Below are 23,467 nucleotides of genomic sequence, written 5' to 3' on the forward strand. Positions count from 1 at the left end.
TACCATGCTTGACTGCCATACCACCCTGTCATAACAAACTCTTATCTCTCTGGAACCATAAGCCAAAATAAAGACTTCCTACATTGCCTTAGACCTGGTGTTTTATCACAGGAACAGAAAAGGAACTAATATATATCCATAAAGCTTTTCTGATGTATAAATTTATTTTATATGCTTGAAGGGACATTTGCCATCTAGAAGGTCTCCTTTATTGCTTTTATTCATAGGGCTTGGCTCCACATGAGTGTGTAGTGCAAGCAAAATGAAGAGGAGCACCAAAAGGCTTGAACATATTGTTTACACTTGTTAGGTCTTTTTCCCCCTCCAGAATAAATAATATTGGGTCAGTGACAGGAAATATGTATGATCTTACCACATCCTTCAGAGCCATGCCCTTCAGTATCTATCTCAATGACTACTTTGTAGTATAAAGGCTACTCACATTGCTTACAAACTAAGGGCCCTAGTACTGTATGAATTTTCTCATGTAACTGAAGGTAACTTTTACATGAAAAGGCTTTACCAATATTTTTTACATTCACTGGGTTTATCTCCAGTATGACTTGTTTCATGCCTTTGAAGATTACTGTGATATTCTAAGGTGTTACCGTATTGATTACATTCGTATTGTACATTCTCTGAAATATAAATTGTTCCATGTCTTTGTTGATCACCTCTCTTTCTTACCCATCTGCCTTCCTCATATTTATTTCAACAAATACTGATAACTAACAATTATCTAGCACTCAAAATTTCAGTTTTGTGTGCTTCATGCCATAGAATTCAATATTTAGTATTAGAAAGCTATTAGTCCAAGAAGGCTTCAAGACAGGAATCCATGGAACCTACAGAAGGCAGTGGGGGACTGATTGTAGAAACCCACAGTATTGGAGAGTAGATAAGGGAACTCATCAGCAGGTACATATATATCAAGTCCTTGAAAGTTAGAGGAAAGAGTTGGTATGAGTTTGAAGTTAATAGGTAGCATAGGCTAAACTGTGGCTATGACCAAAGCTCAGAAACAGACAACAGGCAAAAGGGGTAAAAGCCACAGGGGCACTTTGCTTTGTTACAGAAATACCCCCTCCCCCAATAGAACAGAAAACCAAAGCATGATAGCTGGAAGGAGGGACTTGTAGTAGCCAATGCTAATGTTTGCATGGCTGTCGGTTAACTTGCACTAACTCATAAGATAGTTAACTACAGGTATGCCATGGTAAGCTGGCTATGGCTGGGAAAATCAGGACACACAGGATATGGACTTTGGAAATAGATCATGCAGATATGCTCACTCTTCAAATCCTGTGAGAATTCTGAATTTTCAGCAGTAACATACCCTACCCTATTCATTTTAGCATTTTCCCTGCAATGGAAAACAGCCTGGAAACTTCTTCTCTGGAACACAATAGGTGACTCCTCAGGATCTGTTTCCATTTCCTATCTTGTCCATTGGTCTATAACTAGGTATGAATTGTAAAATGTCTAGGGACATTTTGTTCGTAATCATGGATAAAAAGAGCTATAAAACAAAGAAGCTATAGATAGGACTGACCAACCTGTGCCAAGGAAAGATGGAGAAATATAGTTAAGACTGGATTATAGATGACAAGAACTTCAAGTTTCTGAAGAAAGAAATCAAAGAAGATCTCAGAAGATGCTCATGGATTGGCAGGATTAAAATAGTAAAAATGACTATCTTGCCAAAAGCAATCTGCAGATTCAATGCAATCCTCATCAAAATTCCAAATCAATTTTTCATAGAGTTAGAAAGAGCAATTTGCAAATTCATTTGGGATAACAAAAAAAAAAAAAACCCACCCAGGATATCGAAAACTATCCTTAACAATAAAATAACTTCTGAGGGAATCACCATCCCTGACCTCAAGCTGTACTACAGAGCAATAGTGATAAAAACTGCATGGTATTGGTACAGAGACAGGCAGGAAGATCAATGGAATAGAATTGAAGATCCAGAAATGAACCCACACACATATGGTCACTTGATCTTTGACAAAGGAGCTAAAACCATCCAGTGGAAAAAAGACAGCATTTTCAGCAAATGGTGCTGGCTCAACTGGTGGTTAGCATGTAGAAGAAGGCAAATTGATCCATTCTTTTTTTTTTTTAAACATTTACCACCTTCATTTTATTTTAGTAAGATTGCATTCACAACTTATTTTGCTAAGGAACTATGGCAATCAGGTGTTGACACAGAATAGCATCTTCCTAAGAATTTACATACTTAAAAATGGACCCACATGGATAGTAATAGCTTATGCAAGAAAGAAGACATAGAAGATCAGATAAAGAATATATAACACTTCTTTTTTTTAAATATTTTGTAGGCAAAGACCCAAACATGTATTTATTACTCATTATGATTATTCAAATTATTCTTTTTTTAGTATTTTTTTAATTAGGTATTTTCCTCATTTACATTTCCAATGCTATCCCAAAAGTCCCCCATACCCACCCCCCATTCCCCTACCCACAACTCCCCCTTTTTGGCCCTGGCATTCCCCTGTACTGGGGCATATAAAGTTTTCAAGTCCAATGCTATCCCAAAAGTCTGATCTTTCAAGGCCCATATCTAAACAAATTTATACATTCTTATCTCCTTGTACAAAGCTCAAGTCCAAGTGGATCAAGGAACTCCACATAAAACCAGAGACACTGAAAGTTATAGAGGAGAAAGTGGGGAAGAGCCTTGAAGATTTGGGCACAGGGGAAAGATTCCTGAGCAGAACACCAATAGCTTGTGTTGTAAGATCAAGGATTGACAAGTGGGGCCTCATAAAATTGCAAAGCTTCTGTGAGGCAAAGGACACTGTCAACAAGACAAAACGGCAACCAACAGGTTGGGAAAAGATCTTTACCAATCCTACATCCGATAGAGGACTAATATCCAATATATACAAAGAATTCAAGAAGTTAGACTCCAGAGAAACCAAATAACCCTATTTAAAAATGGGGTGCAGAGCTAAACAAAGAATTCTCAACTGAGGAATATCGAATGGGCAAGAAGCACCTAAAGAAATGTTCAACATCCTTAGTTATCAGGGAAATGCAAATCAAAACAACCCTGAGATTACACCTCACACCAGTCAGAATGGCTAAAATAAAAAACTCAGGTGATAGAAGATGCTGGCGAGGATGTGGAGAAAGAGGAATACTCTTCCATGGCTGGTGGGATTGCAAGTTGGTACAACCACTTTGAAAATCAGTTTGGTGGTTCTTCAGAAAACTGGACATAGTACTACCTGAGGACCCACCTATACCATTCCTGAGCATATATCCAGAAGATGCTCCAACATGTAATAAGGGCACATGCTTCACTATGTTCATAGCAGCCTTATTTATAATAGCCAGGAGCTGAAAAGAACCCAGGTGTCCTTCAACAGAGGGATGAATGCAGAAAATGTGGTATATTTACACTATGGAGTACTACTCGGCTACTAAAAACAATAAATTCATGAAATTCTTAGGCAAATGGATAGAACTAGAAAATATCATCCTGAGTGAGGTAACCCAATCACAAAAGAAAACACATGGCATGCACTCACTGATAAGTGCATACTAGCCCCAAAGCTCTAAATACCCAGGATACAATTCACAGACCACATGAAACTTAATGAGAAGGAAGACCAAAGTGTGGGTGCTTTAGCCCTTCTTAGAAGGAGAACAAAATACCCACAGGAGCAAATATGGAGATAAAGTGTAGAGCAGAGACTGAAGGAAAGGCCACCCAGAGACCGTCCCACCTGGGGACTCATCCCAAATACAGTTACCAAACCCAGACACTATTGTGGATGCCAAGAAGTGCATGCTGAAAGGAGCCTGATATGGTTGTCTCCTGAGAGGCCTGCCAGAGCCTTACAAACACAGAGGTGGATGTTAGCATCCAACCATTGGACTGAACGCGGGTCCCTAATAGAGAAGTTAGAGAAGGGACTAAAGGAGTTGAAAGAGTTTGCAACCCCAAAGGAAGAACAACAATATCAACTCACCAGACCCCCACCCCCCAGAACTCCCAGGGATTAAGCCATCTACAAAGGAGTATACATGGCTCCAGCTGCATATGTAGCAGAGGATGGCCTTGTCATGCATCAATGGAAGAAGAGGTCCTTGATCCTATGAAGGCTCGATAGATGCTCCAGTATAGGGGGATCAAGAGTGGGGAGGTGGGAGTGGGTGAGTGGGTGGAGGAACACCCTCATAGAAGCAGAGGGAGGGAGGTTGTGATAGGGTGTTTCCGGGAGGAAAGGAAACCAAGAAAGGGGATAACATTTGAAATGTAAATAGAGAATATATCTAATTAAAAAAAAAAAAAGACTGGACTATAGGACACAGAACACTAGCCTAAGAGAGAAGAGGTCATGTAAGCCATGGTGACTCATGATGGAGATGGTCTATTATCTAGAGACACAAATTTAGAGGTAAGAAAGGACCATCAGTGATGATAATCCAACAGATAGACAGTGTACTTTCAGCCTTGCCAGCATAAAATCTGATCCAGTGGCCCTTACCTTCCTAATGCTGTGGCCCTTTAATACAGTTCCTCATGTTGTGGTTGCTATTTCATAACTACAATCTTGCTTCTGCTACAAATAGTAATAAAAACATCTTTCGGAAATAGAGGTTTGCCAAGGGGGTTACCACCCACAGGTTGAGAACCACTGATCTAAATAAACACGTCTAAATACTTCCCCCCAAATGTGAACAGATTGTAGAAACAAAATGATTGAACAAGGTGAATTAGTTGAGCAAGGCTCAACAGAGCCAGGATACCAACTTTCACGACTAAAGACGAATCATAAAGCTGCCTTCAGTGACATGAATATTTTCATCTAATTCTGTACCTTGATTATGGCGTTTCTAATCCATTATTTCCTTACCTCTGAGTCACCATCCAAAGAGCCCCCTCTGATTTTTGTTGGAGAAATGGAATCCTCAGAGAACAAGTTGGCATCCAGATTCCAAGTCAGGGTCTATAATAGCTTGGAATATACTCAAAAGATAGAGACTCTAGAAAAAGTCTATATAAAATGGCTCTTCTCTTGGCCACAGTGGTTATGAGCTGTTCAAAATTGGTCTACCAGATGTATGATAGACATACAGACCAGAAAACTAACAAAATTGATCACAGTTCTTGTGTTGGAGTGGGTTCCCATAATTCTCAATCAATTATTAAATTTTATTTACAATAGCTTTTCATGTGTTCAGATAGTTTTCTTGCAAAGCAATCAAATGACAATATTATTTTATGTGGTCAATGTGCAGTGATTATATCACCATTACGGCAGAAATGAACTTCCTACTGTCCAGCAAAGAGCTTCTGTTTAGAAGTCTGTTTAGACAGTACTGCAATAAGATGCCTTTTCACCAAATGCTGACTCTCAATGACTATTTTTTTGGTGTCTCTCAGGAAAGACTTTTGGATCAGTTCAGGGAATGGTGTCATCTGATCAGAGGGCTTCTCTGAAAATGTAATAGTCTTTGGAACAACAGAAGTGTTTGAAATTACATTCACTGACATCACTGTACGTGATTTTCTTTGTTTTCCTGTGCATAAATGATTTACAGGGATTGAGTAACTCCGCTTTGCTTCTTGTGTACTTTTGCAAATGTTCCACAGACCCATGAACTTCAAATAGAAGTTGACTGGGTAGCTGTGACTTTGGATAGGATTGAGTTAGATCATTGATTTCTCTGTGGGGTGTGTGTGTGTGTGTGTGTGTGTGTGTGTGTGTGTGTGTGTGTGTGTTGTTCCTCAGGTACTTTTTTTCTTGAGACAGGATCTCTCACTACCTTGGAATTTCCCATGGGGAAATGGGATTACCAGCAAGTCCCAGGGATCTGTCTGTCTCCTTCTTGCTACACTGAGATTACAAGCATGCATTAGCATCTCTGGCTTATTTACTTGGATTCTAGGTGTCTATGTCCACAAGTTTGTATGTCATGCACTATCCTAACTGAGATACCTTCCAGTTTTAGATTACTGTTTCTGTAACAGTTATATAAAAACCAGGCAAATATTACCAGCAGCCATGCAAACAAATAAATAACAGAGTAAGCTCTTCAGAGTACACAAAGGACTTAGTCAATACAGGCCTCCCACTAAGCCAATGATAAATACCAAATTGAAGACCAAATAGAATATGTCTTGGAAGAGCAAAAGTAACTGAGAGAATTTGACACACAGTAAATACTTTTCATACCATGTTGACCCTCGGCTGCCACAAAATCAATATGAAAATAAAGCAGCAAAAACAAAGAACAAAAGACAAAAAACATTGTATATGTGAAATGAAATGCCAAAATAGGCAACTGTCAGAAGGAAGGTAAGAACTGAGAAATGAGAGAAAAGTAAGTATATGGGAAGTGAAAAATATACATGATAGATCTATTCAACCTTTTCTATAATTAGGTTTCTACATTGCTCTCCCAAATGCCCCCAATTCTAGCCATTGCTCCCAGGATTTTCTCCCTATGTCACTCCTACCTCCTGACTAATCCTTTCTGTTCCCACTCCCACCTGCCTCCAGCTCACCAGGAAAATCTATTCTATTTCCCCTTAGCGGGGAGATCCACAAGTCATCAGTTGAGCTTTCCTTGTTACTTAGCCTCTCTAAGTTTGTAGATTGTAGCATGATGTCTACTTATCAGTGAGTACTTACCATGTGTGTCTGTCTGGGTCTGGGTTACCTCACTCAGGATGATGTTTTTTAGTTCTATCCAAATTGCCTGTAAATTTCATGATGTCATTATTTTAACAGCCGAATGATAGTCCATTGTGTAAATATACCACATGTTCTTTATCCATCTTTCATGGAGGGGCATCTAGGTTATATCCAGTGTTTGGCTGTTACGAACAAAGCTACCACCACCATGGTTGAGCAAATGTCCTTGTGGTAGGATGGGGCACCCTTTGGGTATAATCCTACGAGGGGTATAGCTGAGTTTGAGGTAGATCAATTCTCCATTTTCTGAGGAACTGACATGCTGATTTACATAGTGGCTATACAAGTCTGCACTCCCACCAGCAATGGAGAAATGTTCTCCTTGTTCCACATCCTTGCCAGCATGAGTTGCCACTTGTGTTTTCTATTTCAGCTATTCTAACAGATGTAAGATGGAATCTCAAAGTAGTATTGATTTTCATTTCCTTGATGGCTAAGGATGTTGAACATCTCTTTAAGTCTACTCAGCCATTAGAGGTTCCTTTATTGAGAATTCTGTATAGATCTGTGCTCCATTTTAAAAATTGGGTTATTTGTTTGTTGATATCTAGTTTCTTAAGTTTTTTGTTTTTTGTTTTTTTTTTTTTTAATTTGGGGAGGTGGATATTAGCTCTCTGTCAGATGTGGAAGTGATGACATTTTTTTTCTCTTTCTGGAGGCTGCCATTTTATTGGATTGATGGTATCCTTTGCCTTATAAAAGCTTTTCAGTTTCATGGGGTTCCATTGATTAGTTGTTGATCTTAGTGCCTGAGCTGCTTGGTGTTCTGTTCAGGACACTGTCTCTTCTGCCAATGTTGTTCTCACTTTCTCTTCTATTGGGTTCAGTGTTTCTAGTTTAATGTTGAGGTTTTTGATCCATTTAGACCTGAGTTTTGTTCAGGATTATAGTAATTCCAGGAACTGAACAGTCTTGATAGTCTTTAAGGGACTCTCAAACTTTCCCCTAGAACTTCACAAGGGACACTGTCAGAACACTGTTAGCCACTGCAGCACCGTGGTCCCTGGCCCGGGGGAGTCTGCGGACACCCGCAAGGACCCACACAGGATCTGCCACGGGATCCTAAGACCTCTGGTGAGTGGAACACAACTTCTGTCAGGAGGCAGGTTCAAACACCAGATATCTGGGCACCATCCCTGCAAGAGGGGAGCTTGCATGCAGAGAGTACTCTGACCACCGAAACTAAGGATAGAGCTAGTCTCCCAGGTCTGCTGTTAGAGGCTAACAATCACCTGAGGAACAAGCTCTAACCAGAGACAACAATAACAACTAGCTCCAGAGAATACAAGATGGCAAAAGGCAAACGTAAGAATCCTACTAACAGAAATCAAGACCGCTCACCATCATCAGAACGCAGCACTCCCACGCCACCTAGTCCTGGGCACCCCAACACAACTGAAAAGCTAGACCCGGATTTAAAAGCATATCTCATGATGATGGTAGAGGACATCAAGAAGGACTTTAATAATTCACTTAAAGAAATACAGGAGAACACTGCTAAAGAGTTACAAGTCCTTAAAGAAAAACAGGAAAACACAACCAAACAGGTAGAAGTCCTTATAGAAAAACAGGAAAACACATCCAAACAGGTGATGGAAATGAACAAAACCATACTAGACCTAAAAAGGGAAATAGAAACAATAAAGAAAACCCAAAGTGAGGCAATGCTGGAGATAGAAACCCTAGGAAAGAAATCTGGAACCATAGACGCGAGCATCAGCAACAGAATACAAGAGATGGAAGAGAGAATCTCAGGTGCAGAAGATTCCATAGAGAACATCGGCACAACAATCAAAGATAATACAAAACACAAAAAGATCCTAACTCAAAACATCCAGGAAATCCAGGACACAATGAGAAGACCAAACCTACGGATAATAGGAGTTGATGAGAATGAAGATTTTCAACTTAAAGGGCCAGCAAATATATTCAACAAAATTATAGAAGAAAACTTCCCAAACCTAAAGAATGACATGCCCATGAACATACAAGAATCCTACAGAACTCCAAATAGACTGGACCAGAAAAGAAATTCCTCCCGACACATAATAATCAGAACAACAAATGCACTAAATAAAGAGAGAATATTAAAAGCAGTAAGGGAGAAAGGTCAAGTAACATATAAAGGAAGGCCTATCAGAATTACACCAGACTTTTCACCAGAGACTATGAAAGCCAGAAGAGCCTGGACAGATGCCATACAGACACTAAGAGAACACAAATGCCAGCCCAGGCTACTATACCCGGCCAAACTCTCAATTACCATAGACAGAGAAAACAAAGTATTCCACGACAAAACCAAATTCACACATTATCTTTCCACGAATCCAGCCCTTCAAAGGATAATAACAGAAAAGAAGCAATACAAGGACGGATATCACTCCCTAGACAAAGCAAGAAAGTAATCCCTCAACAAACCAAAAAGAAGACAGCCACAAAAACAGAATGCCAACTGTAACAACAAAAATAAAAGGAAGCAACAATTACTTTTCCTTAATATCTCTTAATATCAATGGACTCAATTCCCCAATAAAAAGACATAGACTAACAGACTGGCTACACAAACAGAACCCAACATTCTGCTGCTTACAGGAAACCCATTTCAGGGAAAAAGACAGACACTACCTCAGAGTGAAAGGCTGGAAAACAATTTTCCAAGCAAATGGTCTGAAGAAACAAGCTGGAGTAGCCATTCTAATATTGGATAAAATCGACTTCCAACCTAAAGTTATCAAAAAAAGACAAGGAGGGACACTTCATACTCTTCAAAGGTAAAATCCTCCAAGAGGAACTCTCAATTCTGAATATCTATGCTCCAAATGCAAGGGCAGCCACATTCATTAAAGAAACTTTAGTAAAGCTCAAAGCACACATTATACCTCACACAATAATAGTGGGAGACTTCACACCACTTTCATCAATGGACAGATTGTGGAAATAGAAACTAAACAGGGCCACAGTGAAACTAACAGAAGTTATGAAACAAATGGATCTAACAGATATCTACAGAACATTTTATCCTAAAACAAAAGGATATACCTTCTTCTCAGCACCTCACGGGACCTTCTCCAAAATTGACCATATAATTGGTGAGAAAACAGGCCTCAACAGATACAAAAATATTGAAATTGTCCCATGTATACTATCAGACCACCATGGCCTAAGGCTGATCTTCAATAACAACATAAATAATCGAAAGCCAACATTCACGTGGAAACTGAACAACACTCTTCTCAATGATACCTTGGTCAAGGAAGGAATAAAGAAAGAAATTAAAGACTTTTTAGAGTTTAATGAAAATGAAGCCACAACATACCCAAACCTATGGGACACAATGAAAGCATTTCTAAGAGGGAAACTCATAGCTCTGAGTGCCTCCAAGAAGAAACGGGAGAGAGCACATACTAGCAGCTTAACAACATATCTAAAAGCTCTAGAAAAAAAGGAAGCAAATTCACCCAAGAGGAGTAGATGGCAGGAAATAATCAAACTCAGGGGTGAAATCAACCAAATGGAAACAAGAAGAACTATTCAAAGAATTAACCAAACGAGGAGTTGGTTCTTTGAGAAAATCAACAAGATAGATAAACCCTTAGCTAGACTCACTGGAGGGCACATGGACAGCATCCTAATTAACAAAATCAGAAATGAAAAGGGAGACATAACAACAGATCCTGAAGAAATCCAAAGCACCATCAGATCCTTCTACAAAGGGCTATACTCAACAAAACTGGAAAACCTGGACGAAATGGACAAATTTCTAGACAGATACCAGGTACCAAAGTTAAGTCAGGATCAAGTTAATGATCTAAACAGTCCCATATCACCTAAAGAAATAGAAGCAGTCATTAATAGTCTCCCAGCCAAAAAAAGCCTAGGACCTGATGGGTTTACTGCAGAGTTCTACCAGACCTTCAAAGAAGATCTAATCCCAGTTCTGCACAAACTATTCCACAAAATAGAAGTAGAGGGAAGTCTACCCAACTCATTCTTTGAAGCCACAATTACTCTGTTTCCTAAACCACAGAAAGATCCAACAAAGATAGAGAACTTCAGACCAATTTCCCTTATGAATATCGATGCAAAAATCCTCAATAAAATTCTTGTGAACCAAATCCAAGAACACATTAAAGCTATCATCCATCCTGACCAAGTAGGTTTTATTCCAGGGATGCAGGGATGGTTTAATATACGAAAATCCATCAATGTAATCCATTATATAAACAAACTCAAAGAAAAAAACCACATGATCATCTCGTTAGATGAGGAAAAAGCATTCGACAAGATCCAACACCCATTCATGATAAAAGTCTTGGAAAGATCAGGAATTCAAGGCCCATAACTAAACATGATAAAAGCAATCTACAGCAAACCAGTAGCCAACATCAACGTAAATGGTGAGAAGCTTGAAGCAATCCCATTAAAATCAGGGACTATACAAGGCTGCCCACTTTCTCCCTACCTCTTCAACATAGTACTTGAAGTCCTAGCCAGAGCAATTCGACAACAAACGGAGATCAAGGGGATACAAATTGGAAAAGATGAAGTCAAAATATCACTTTTTGCAGATGATATGATAGTATATATAAGTGACCCTAAAAATTCCACCAGAGAACTCCTAAACCTGATAAACAGGTTTGGTGAAGTAGCTGGTTATAAAATTAACTCTAACAAGTCAATGGCCTTTCTCTATATGAAGAATAAACAGGCTGAGAAAGAAATTAGGGAAACAACACCTTTCTCAATAGTCACAAATAATATAAAATATCTTGGCGTGACTCTAACTAAGGAAGTCAAAGATCTGTATGATAAAAACTTCAAGTCCCTGAAGAAAGAAATTAAAGAAGATCTCAGAAGATGGAAAGATCTCCCATGCTCATGGATTGGCAGGATCAACATTGTAAAAATGGCTATCTTGCCAAAAGCAATCTACAGATTCAATGCAATCCTCATCAAAATTCCAACTCAATTCTTCAACGAATTAGAAAGAGCAATCTGCAAATTCATCTGGAATAACAAAAAACCTAGGATAGCAAAAACTCTTCTCAAGGATAAAAGAACCTCTGGTAGAATCACCATGCCTGACCTAAAGCTGTACTCAGAGCAATTGTTATAAAAATTGCATGGTACTGGTATAGTGACAGACAAGTAGACCAATGGAATAGAATTGAAGACCCAGAAATGAACCCACACACCTATGGTCACTTGATCTTCAACAAGGGAGCTAAAACCATCCAGTGGAAGAAAGACAGCATTTTCAACAAATGGTGCTGGCACAACTGGTTGTTATCATGTAGAAGAATGCGAATCGACCCATTCCTCTCTCCTTGTACTAAGATCAAATCTAAGTGGATCAAGGAGCTTCACATAAAACCAGAGACACTGAAACTTATAGAGGAGAAAGTGGGGAAAAGTCTCGAAGATATGGGCACAGGGAAAAAATTCCTGAATAGAACAGCAATGGCTTGTGCTGTAAGATCGAGGATTGACAAATGGGACCTCATGAAACTGCAAAGCTTCTGCAAGGCAAAAGACACCGTCAATAAGACAAAAAGACCACCAACAGATTGGGAAAGGATCTTTACCTATCTTAAATCAGATAAGGGACTAATATCCAATATATATATAAAGAACTCAAGAGGGTGAACTCCAGAAAAATCAAATAACCCCCTTAAAAGATGGGGCTCAGAGCTGAACAAAGAATTCTCACCCGAGGAATACCGAAAGGCTGAGAAACACCTGAAAAAATGTTCAACGTCCTTAATCATCAGAGAAATGCAAATCAAAACAACCCTGAGATTCTATCTCACACCAGTCAGAATGGCTAAGATCAAAAATTCAGGTGACAGCAGATGCTGGCGAGGATGTGGAAAAAGAGGAACACTCCTCCATTGTTGGTGGGATTGCAAGCTTGTACAACCACTCTGGAAATCAGTCTGGCGGTTCCTCAGAAAATTGGACATAGTACTACCGGAGGATCCCGCAATACCTCTCCTGGGCATATATCCAGAAGATGTCCCAACCGGTAGGAAGGACACATGCTCCACTATGTTCATAGCAGCCTTATTTATAATAGCCAGAAGCTGGAAAGCACCCAGATGCCCCTCAACAGAGGAATGGATACAAAAAATGTGGTACATTTACACAATGGAGTACTACTCAGCTATTAAAAATAATTAGTCTATGAAATTCCTAGGCAAATGGATGGACCTGGAGGGCATCATCCTGAGTGAGGTAACCCAATCACAAAAGAACTCAAATGAAATGTACTCACTGATAAGTGGATATTAGCCCAGAAACTTAGTATAGCGAGATATAAGGTACAAGATGCAAAACACATGAAACTGAAGAAGAACGAAGACCAAAGTTTGGATACTTTGCTCCTTCTTAGAATTGGAAACAATCACCCATGGAAGGAGTTACAGAGACAAAGTTTGGAGCTGAGACAAAAGGATGGACCATCTAGAGACTGCCATATCCAGGGATCCATCCCATAATTAGCCTCCAAATGATGACACCATGGCATACACTAGCAAGCCTTTGTTGCAAGGACCGTGATATAGCTGTCCCTTGTGAGACTAAGTCAGGGCCTAACAAACACAGAAGTGGATGCTCACAGTCAACTATTGGATGGATCACATGGCCCACAATGGAGGAGCTAGAGAAAGTATTCAAGGAGCTAAAGAGATCTACAACCCTATCGGTGGAACAACATTATGAACTAACCAGTACCCCAGAGCTCTTGACTCTAGCTGCATAGGTATCAAAGATGGCCTAGTCGGCCATCAATGGAAAGAGAGGCCCATTGGTCAGGCAAACTTTATATGCCCCAGTACAGGGGAACGCCAGGGCCAAAAAATGGAAATGGGTGGGTAGGGGAGTGGGGGTGGCAGGGTGTGGGGGACTTTTGGGATAGCATTGGAAATGTAATTGAGGAAAATACGTAAAAAAAAAAATCTATTTCCACATTCCAAAAAAAAAAAAAAAAAGAACACTGTTAAAGGAATGGCACATGGTAAAGAAAGCCTTAGGGAACTTTGAGAGAGGCTCCAGTGAAAAAGGCAGAGGGCGTTTTACCTCAAGTGCATCTGTTCCATGTATTGTTCTTGAATGTGCTTTCCTGACTCCTGTGACAAACATTTACATTCAGTTATAAGACATGTTTATTCTTGATGGATGTTGGAACACAGTTATAGAACCCAATCTGATCAGTGTACTCTGACTCTAGATATGGCCTTCTGCTTTGCCTCTGTGCCTCTCTCTCTATAAGCTACAGTGTGTGCCAGGCAATTGTGTTAAAACAGGTCTGTCTTGAAAAAGTTTTGGGAAAAGGCTTCCTTGTAATATTTACTATGAGCTTACTGATGTCTATTTATATGCTGTTATTTCATTTTGTTTGTTTGTTTGTCTTTGACCATGCCTTTCTGATTTCAAACAACCTTCTTTGGGTCATTGCTTTCTTTGTCTCATGCATGTATAACTGAAATGGAAATGAAGTTGTTGTTGGGAGCCGCCCCCACATTCGCCGTTACAAGATGGCGCTGACATCCTGTGTTCTAAGTGGTAAACAAATAATCTGCGCATGTGCCAAGGGTATCTTATGACTACTTGTGCTCTGCTTTCCCCGTGACGTCAACTCGGCCGATGGGCTGCAGCCAATCAAGGAGTGACACGTCCGAGGCGAAGGAGAATTCTCCTTAAAAAGGGACGGGGTTTCGTTTTTTCTCTCTCTTGCTTCTCTCTCTCTTGCTTCTTGCTCTCTTGCTTCTCTCTCTCTTGCTTCTTGCTCTCTTGCTTCTTGCTCTCTTGCTTCCTGCACCCTTGCTCCTGAAGATGTAAGAAATAAAGCTTTGCCGCAGAAGATTCTGGTCTGTGGTGTTCTTCCTGGCCGGTCGTGAGAACGCGTCTAATAACAATTGGTGCCGAATTCCGGGACGAGAAAAAACTCGGGACTGGCGCAAGGAAGATCCCTCATTCCAGAACCAGAACTGCGGGTCACGGTAATAAAGGTTCCCATAAAACAGACTGTTAAGAAGGATTCAACTGTATGAATTCAGAACTTTTCAGCTGGGGAACGGTGGATACCAGTAAGTATAGCTTTACGAGGTACGCCTGGCCTTGAACTTTCTAACGAAATTCAAGACAGTCTATCAGAAGTAAAGTGGGAAATGGCTTTACAAGGTATATTTGGCCTTGAATTTTTTCTGGTGTTAGGAGCCCTTTTGTTCCTTTTCACATGTTATCAAGTGATTAAGATAGGGCTGAAAATTCTAGAGGAAATTCAGGACAAGCTATCAGAAGTAAAGCGGGGAGAGAGAGTAGGAGCAAAGAGGAAATATGGTACACAAAATAAGTATACAGGCCTTTCCAAGGGTCTTGAACCCGAGGAAAAGTTAAGGTTAGGTAGGAATACCTGGAGAGAGATTAGAAGAAAAAGAGGAAAAAGGGAAAAGAAGAAAGATCAATTAGCGGAGGTCTCTAGGAGATACTCGTCACTAGATGAGCTCAGGAAGCCAGCTCTTAGTAGCTCTGAAGCAGGTGAAGAATCCTCCTCTGAGGAAACAGACTGGGAGGAAGAAGCAGCCTATTACCAGCCAGCTAATTGGTCAAGAAAAAAGCCAAAAGCGGCTGGCGAAGGCCAGTTTGCTGATTGGCCTCAGGGCAGTCGGCTTCAAGGTCCGCCCTATGCGGAGTCCCCGCCCTGCGTAGTGCGTCAGCAATGCGCAGAGAGATGCGCAGAGAGGCAGTGCGCAGAGAGGCAGTGCGCAGACTCATTCATTCCCAGAGAGGAACAAAGGAAAATACAACAGGCATATCCTTTTCTACTTAAAACTTTAAGTCAGTGGGGTTTACAGATAGCCACAGAAAAGGTCCAAATTTCTGATACAGGACAATTCTTGGGCTCTGTGGTGTCCCCAGATAAGATTGTGCCCCAAAAGGTAGAGATAAGAAGAGATCACCTCCATACCTTAAATGATTTTCAAAAGCTGTTGGGAGATATTAATTGGCTTAGACCTTTTTTAAAGATTCCTTCCGCTGAGTTAAGGCCTTTGTTTAGTATTTTAGAAGGAGATCCTCATATCTCCTCCCCTAGGGCTCTTACTCTAGCTGCTAACCAGGCCTTACAAAAGGTAGAAAAAGCCTTACAGAATGCACAATTACAACGTATTGAGGATTCGCAGCCTTTCAGTTTGTGTGTCTTTAAGACAGCACAATTGCCAACTGCAGTTTTGTGGCAGAATGGGCCATTGTTGTGGATCCATCCAAACGTATCCCCAGCTAAAATAATAGATTGGTATCCTGATGCAATTGCACAGCTTGCCCTTAAAGGTCTAAAAGCAGCAATCACCCACTTTGGGCAAAGTCCATATCTTTTAATTGTACCTTATACCGCTGCACAGGTTCAAACCTTGGCAGCCGCATCTAATGATTGGGCAGTTTTAGTTACCTCCTTTTCAGGAAAAATAGATAACCATTATCCAAAACATCCAATCTTACAGTTTGCCCAAAATCAATCTGTTGTGTTTCCACAAATAACAGTAAGAAACCCACTTAAAAATGGGATTGTGGTATATACTGATGGATCAAAAACTGGCATAGGTGCCTATGTGGCTAATGGTAAAGTGGTATCCAAACAATATAATGAAAATTCACCTCAAGTGGTAGAATGTTTAGTGGTCTTAGAAGTTTTAAAAACCTTTTTAGAACCCCTTAATATTGTGTCAGATTCCTGTTATGTGGTAAATGCAGTAAATCTTTTAGAAGTGGCTGGAGTGATTAAGCCTTCCAGTAGAGTTGCCAATATTTTTCAGCAGATACAATTAGTTTTGTTATCTAGAAGATCTCCTGTTTATATTACTCATGTTAGAGCCCATTCAGGCCTACCTGGCCCCATGGCTCTGGGAAATGATTTGGCAGATAAGGCCACTAAAGTGGTGGCTGCTGCCCTATCATCCCCGGTAGAGGCTGCAAGAAACTTTCATAACAATTTTCATGTGACGGCTGAAACATTACGCAGTCGTTTCTCCTTGACAAGAAAAGAAGCCCGTGACATTGTTACTCAATGTCAAAGCTGCTGTGAGTTCTTGCCAGTTCCTCATGTGGGAATTAACCCACGCGGTATTCGACCTCTACAGGTCTGGCAAATGGATGTTACACATGTTTCTTCCTTTGGAAAACTTCAATATCTCCATGTGTCCATTGACACATGTTCTGGCATCATGTTTGCTTCTCCGTTAACCGGAGAAAAAGCCTCACATGTGATTCAACATTGTCTTGAGACATGGAGTGCTTGGGGGAAACCCAGACTCCTTAAGACTGATAATGGACCAGCTTATACGTCTCAAAAATTCCAGCAGTTCTGCCGTCAGATGGACGTAACCCACCTGACTGGACTTCCATACAACCCTCAAGGACAGGGTATTGTTGAGCGTGCGCATCGCACCCTCAAAGCCTATCTTATAAAACAGAAGAGGGGAACTTTTGAGGAGACTGTACCCCGAGCACCAAGAGTGTCGGTGTCTTTGGCACTCTTTACACTCAATTTTTTAAATATTGATGCTCATGGCCATACTGCGGCTGAACGTCATTGTTCAGAGCCAGATAGGCCCAATGAGATGGTTAAATGGAAAAATGTCCTTGATAATAAATGGTATGGCCCGGATCCTATTTTGATAAGATCCAGGGGAGCTATCTGTGTTTTCCCACAGAATGAAGACAACCCATTTTGGGTACCAGAAAGACTCACCCGAAAAATCCAGACTGACCAAGGGAATACTAATGTCCCTCGTCTTGGTGATGTCCAGGGCGTCAATAATAAAGAGAGAGCAGCGTTGGGGGATAATGTCGACATTTCCACTCCCAATGACGGTGATGTATAATGCTCAAGTATTCTCCTGCTTTTTACACTAACTAGGAACTGGGTTTAGCCTTGATTCAGACAGCCTTGGCTCTGTCTGGACAGGTCCAGATGACTGACACCATTAACACTTTGTCAGCCTCAGTGACTACAGTCATAGATGAACAGGCCTCAGCTAATGTCAAGATACAGGGAGGTCTCATGCTGGTTAATCAACTCATAGATCTTGTCCAGATACAACTAGATGTATTATGACAAATAACTCAGCAGGGATGTGAACAAAAGTTTCCGGGATTGTGTGTTATTTCCATTCAGTATGTTAAATTTACTAGGACAGCTAATTTGTCAAAAAGTCTTTTTCAGTATATGTTACAGAATTGGATGGCTGAATTTGAACAGATCCTTCGGGAATTGAGACTTTAGGTCAACTCCACGCGCTTGGACCTGTCCCTGACCAAAGGATTACCCAATTGGATCTCCTCAGCATTTTCTTTCTTTAAAAAATGGGTGGGATTAATATTATTTGGAGATACACTTTGCTGTGGATTAGTGTTGCTTCTTTGATTGGTCTGTAAGCTTAAGGCCCAAACTAGGAGAGACAAGGTGGTTATTGCCCAGGCGCTTGCAGGACTAGAACATGGAGCTCCCCCTGATATATGATATATCTATGCTTAGGCAATAGGTCGCTGGCCACTCAGCTCTTATATCCCATGAGGCTAGACTCATTGCACGGGATAGAGTGAGTGTGCTTCAGCAGCCCGAGAGAGTTGCAAGGCTAAGCACTGCAATGGAAAGGCTCTGCGGCATATATGAGCCTATTCTAGGGAGACATGTCATCTTTCATGAAGGTTCAGTGTCCTAGTTCCCTTCCCCCAGGCAAAACGACACGGGAGCAGGTCAGGGTTGCTCTGGGTAAAAGCCTGTAAGCCTAAGAGCTAATCCTGTACATGGCTCCTTTACCTACACACTGGGGATTTGACCTCTATCTCCACTCTCATTAATATGGGTGGCCTATTTGCTCTTATTAAAAGAAAAAGGGGGAGATGTTGGGAGCCGCCCCCACATTCGCCGTTACAAGATGGCGCTGACATCCTGTGTTCTAAGTGGTAAACAAATAATCTGCGCATGTGCCAAGGGTATCTTATGACTACTTGTGCTCTGCTTTCCCCGTGACGTCAACTCGGCCGATGGGCTGCAGCCAATCAAGGAGTGACACGTCCGAGGCGAAGGAGAATTCTCCTTAAAAAGGGACGGGGTTTCGTTTTTTCTCTCTCTTGCTTCTCTCTCTCTTGCTTCTTGCTCTCTTGCTTCTCTCTCTCTTGCTTCTTGCTCTCTTGCTTCTTGCTCTCTTGCTTCCTGCACCCTTGCTCCTGAAGATGTAAGAAATAAAGCTTTGCCGCAGAAGATTCTGGTCTGTGGTGTTCTTCCTGGCCGGTCGTGAGAACGCGTCTAATAACAAGTTGTCTCTAGCATTAGCCTGTAGTTCACCCCATTCTTACAGCTCCTCAGATCCCAGGTCCAGCCCACGTGATCTGCACAGGCTGGCTGAAAAGTCTACAGTAGACTCAATTATTTGCATGGCTTTTAGCATTGGCCTTTGTGTTCCCATAACAGTCTATAAAATCAACATACTGTCTAGCTCAAAGTTCTAGACAATTCCCACAATTTCCCCCAAAAACAACTTGGTCTACTCTGTCACAACAATATCCCATGAAATTGATACCAGTTTCCAACACTGTGGTAAACACCATGACCAAGAGCAACATGGGGAGGAAAGGGTTTAGTTCATCTTAGAACTCCAAGGTCACACTCTATCATGGAGAGACATCAGAGCAGGGACTCTAAGCAGGAACCAGAAGGCAAAAAGTAAAGCAGAAGCCATTGAAGAAAGCTGCTTGCTGATTGATTTCTCATATCTTGCTTAGCTTTTTTACAAATACTGCCCAAGATCATTACCTTCCCAGGCATGGCCTGATCCCAGGTAGCTTGGCTTTCCCACCTTAATACTAATCAAGAAAATACCATAGAGTTATATATAAGCTGATCTCATGAAATCATTTTTCTTAATTAAGACTTCTTCTTCCTAGATATGTCTAGGTTTATGTAAGTTGACAAAAACTAACCAGAACAGGGTTTTATACAAAGCAATCAGTCACAAAAGCAAAGAGACAATCACAGAGTGGGAAAAAATATTCATCAGCTCTTCATCTTTTGTAAGATTAATATCTTTGATACATAAAGGACTAAAAGATACATCTAACCTTTAAGTAACGCAGTCTAATGGGTAAAGAATTGCATAGCCATTCCTCAAAAGAAGAACCACAAGTGGCTAATAAATTTTAAAAATAAATTCTTGTCTCATGGAAGATTAAAAACCCTTAAAACCAAAGCTATAATGAGACTCTGTTTCATCCTAGTTAGAATAGTTACTGCTAAACTTTTAAAAGTTGCTGATGAAAATTTAGAGAAAAAGCAATGATAATATAGGACTAGTGGAAATGTATATTTATAATATAGCCACTCTACAAATCAGGGTAGAAATCCTCCCCAAGTCAAAAGCATCCCTGTGGTAGGATCTGCTTCTTCCAGTCTTGCATGTATGTAGAAAATACTTGAGTTAACACTAAAAAGAATTGCATACACATTCATGTTTATTATGGTACTATTCACAATATACAAGATAAAGAATCAGTCTAGATACTCATCAACAAATGGAGGTTTGAAGAAACATAATATCTATTTACAATGAAGTATCATTAATCTGTGACAAAAAGGGAATCCTGCCATCTGAAGGAAAATACATGGAATTGGAGGGCACCATGTTGAACAAACTAAGATAGACACAAACCCCAGAAGTATATGCTTTCTCTTATATGCAGATATACACACCAAACCATATATGTAAAGTAGAAGGACATAAAGGGCTATGAAGGGTGCTGAGGGAAGGATGCTAAGACAGGACAGAAAAGAGGATGGATACCCTTTATGCACAATAGATACATATACTGAAAAATCACAACTTTAGTTGTAATGAACAGCTAAACAAACAGTTAAACTCAGGAATGCACACACTTAATGTGTTTTAAAATGATGATCCTACAAAGAAAAATTGTAGAGAGAGCTAGCTCAGTGGCTTTTTCCCATGATCCTAATCCCATTCATAAGAGCTGTGTATTCATGATGTAATCAACACCTTCTATCACCATGGTCAAATGGTTTACTCGTCAACAATGGATATGTAATGTTAAAGACAAAATTGCTTTGAGCCACTAGAGAGTAGAAACCAGCCATAGGTAAAAATGTCAGGGTTACGCCTCTTCCTGTGGGAGGAGCTTCCACTTGACTGAGGGATCAAGTTCCTCTTCAAAACCGTCCAGCTCCTGCTCCTTAGAGAGCTCCAGGAAGACCTGAGGGGGGAGGGATGAAGGGAGGGAAGGAGGGAGGGAAAGAGAGAGAGAGAGAGAGAGAGAGAGAAAGAGAGAGATCACAATGCTTCCTTTTTCATGTAATAACCAACTTTATTCAGAGCATCAGACATTTTATGCTCTGATGGCTAAGAAGAGTTCATTCACAAAGAGCAAACTGCCTGTGGCAGACTTGCTGTACACGAAAAAAAAAAAAACCCTGTTTTTCCATGGAGGCACATAAACAAATAACATTTGCAGATTTAATGACTTAGCGGAAATAAACTCACTCTTATCTGTCATACCTGGAAGGGACATGAAAACACATTTCAAGAGCAACTCCATGCGTTTTACGAAACTGAAGTCACAAGACTCTTCACTTGTCTGAATCCAAAGATCATGTGTTTAATGTTTGTGAACACAAGTCCCTGAAATTGACCCACCTGCTCCAGGGTGGACTGTGAAAGGCTGTACTCCTCCAGGTCAAAGCTCTGTTTAACTGTGTAAAAAAAAAAAACATATGTCAGGACTCTTATATATTAAGTCTTACATGTTTACTAACTCATCACAGGTCATGAATAGCAGCAAATTGTAAGGAACCATTAGATGAACTGACAGGCAATTTTTTTTTCTGAGCACATTGCACAACTGAAATATGTACAACATCTGCTTCAATTTTGTAGGGAAAGAGCCAGCACTACATTTGTATGCGATACAGTTTTTTAAAGACCAGCATCTTGGGATACAACGAGACTTTCTTCCCTGAATAGGAACCATTGATTCAGTAGACTTGACATTGTAGGTTGTGAGGGGAAGAGATTTTGGAAAAGAGAGAAGAAAGGCACAGAGATAAAGTCAAAAGTTATCTAAAAAGTCACAACAGCATGGAAAGCTCTCTGTTTAACCAATTTATACAGAAGGACACAGTTCAAGTCATGATAAATGGTAGACAGGATTTTAGTGGAAAGAGGCCCCCCAAACCCCCAAAAGAATCGTGAGAATGATGTTAATCTTGGAAGTGCTGTGAAGGATCACATGTCCCAGAAAGCTTAGGTGCTAAATTTAGACAATGAGAAGAAGATACATCAAGACAACTTTGGATGCAGCCAGCAGAAACCAGAAGATATCTGTGGGACAGGCGACGGCTTTCTCTTCCTTAGTAGGGCGGGTGACAGGCAAGAGAAGGTGACATTGAGCAGTAAATACTAAGAGTTCTTGGGATCACTCAGACAAGCAGAGCATGAAAACCAGAAGACGGACAACACAAAGCTCTGCTCAGACGATGAATACTGCGTGTTCTGAGCTACACTGAAGCCTCTCAGTGGATACCAGAGCATTCACACTTCTAGAGGAGTTTATAGGTCATTAGTGGCCTGAGCCAATAAAGTGCAATTTACTTTAAAAATATACACTTTTAATATTATCTCTAAAGTGAAATTGATTTTAGATCTAAAATAAAAACCTTCAAAGTATGGTGAATTTTGTCTTACTTTTGTACTTTCCTATGTGCAAAGTAAAAACAAAAATCAAACAAAAAATAAAAACAACAAACCTTACCACGCATATGCCCAGCTCACCTCTTTAGTTTTCTGCTTCTGTATTTCAGAAGGAACTGTGAATGCTCACAATTAGCCAGAATGTGCCGATTCAATTTCTCACCGCTGTGGGCTCTTTTAAGTTCTGGAACTATTTGATCTCAGAGTCTGATCTCTAACTAGTCTCTTACCTGTCTCTAATTTGAAGAAGGCCTGGGATAAAGGTTGCACATCTTCCCTGGGCAGTTTATAGACCATCAGAGAAGAGTACCTGGGAAGAAAGGAAGGCTGGGTTGGTCTCTAAGCATGTGGCTTAACATCTATGGCACCCACTACATTTCTTTTCATATATACGACTCTTTGGCATAATTGAATCTCTGAGAGTGGGGCCACTGAAGCCGGCCAGTTGACAAGAAGGAAGAGAGGGAAAGATGAGTGAGTTCAGTACCTCAGGCTCCTTGGAAGGACCCATGCAGGGCCTGTCTAGGCAACGTTTTGAGACTGTTCTTTCCCACCCAGTCTCGACTGGGAACACAGGCTCCTTTTACCATACCACAGCTTCCTAGAATTTCTACACTGGGTAGGAATCTACTTATTCAGTGCAGAGTCCACATTTAGGCACCTCCTCCCCCAACTCTCAATGCTATTCTCACCAAAGGGAACCCTGAGAGTCCTCAGGACACGAAACCACAATTTCTTGAGAAGGTCCCAGAGTTCATCAGTTGCTGGTCAGGCACCTATTGTTGGCAGATTAATAATCACAACAGACTGATTTCACGTCAAAGAATTTATTTCCTTTCATTTACAGAGCGTTCTATTTCACCAGCAGTGTTTACTGATTATGCGATCTAGTTTATACAGAATTAGGGCTCTTACAAACAGAATAAAAATAAGAGTTACGCTCTTTCATCAGTCCACGCCGTCATTATT

General features: G+C 40.6%; 1 protein-coding gene across 5 annotated transcripts in view; it reads right to left on the reverse strand.

Moving 5' to 3' along the window:
- Positions 1 to 20,231: 20,231 nt before the first annotated feature.
- The window catches only part of Abca8a (ATP-binding cassette, sub-family A (ABC1), member 8a), a 71,947-nt gene continuing 68,711 nt past the window's right edge, over positions 20,232 to 23,467 (reverse strand). For all 5 annotated transcript variants that reach the window (XM_006533063.3, XM_006533062.4, NM_153145.4 and 2 more), the window contains 3 exons: positions 22,729 to 22,808; positions 21,446 to 21,501; positions 20,232 to 21,005 (listed from right to left, as the gene is read on the reverse strand). In XM_006533063.3, coding sequence (XP_006533126.1) covers positions 20,907 to 21,005; positions 21,446 to 21,501; positions 22,729 to 22,808 — 235 coding nt within the window. In that variant the 3' untranslated portion in view covers positions 20,232 to 20,906. The remainder of the gene's footprint in view (positions 21,006 to 21,445; positions 21,502 to 22,728; positions 22,809 to 23,467) is intronic.

Source organism: Mus musculus, chromosome 11 (genome assembly GCF_000001635.26).
Source record: "Mus musculus strain C57BL/6J chromosome 11, GRCm38.p6 C57BL/6J".
Taxonomy (NCBI): Eukaryota; Metazoa; Chordata; class Mammalia; order Rodentia; family Muridae; genus Mus; species Mus musculus.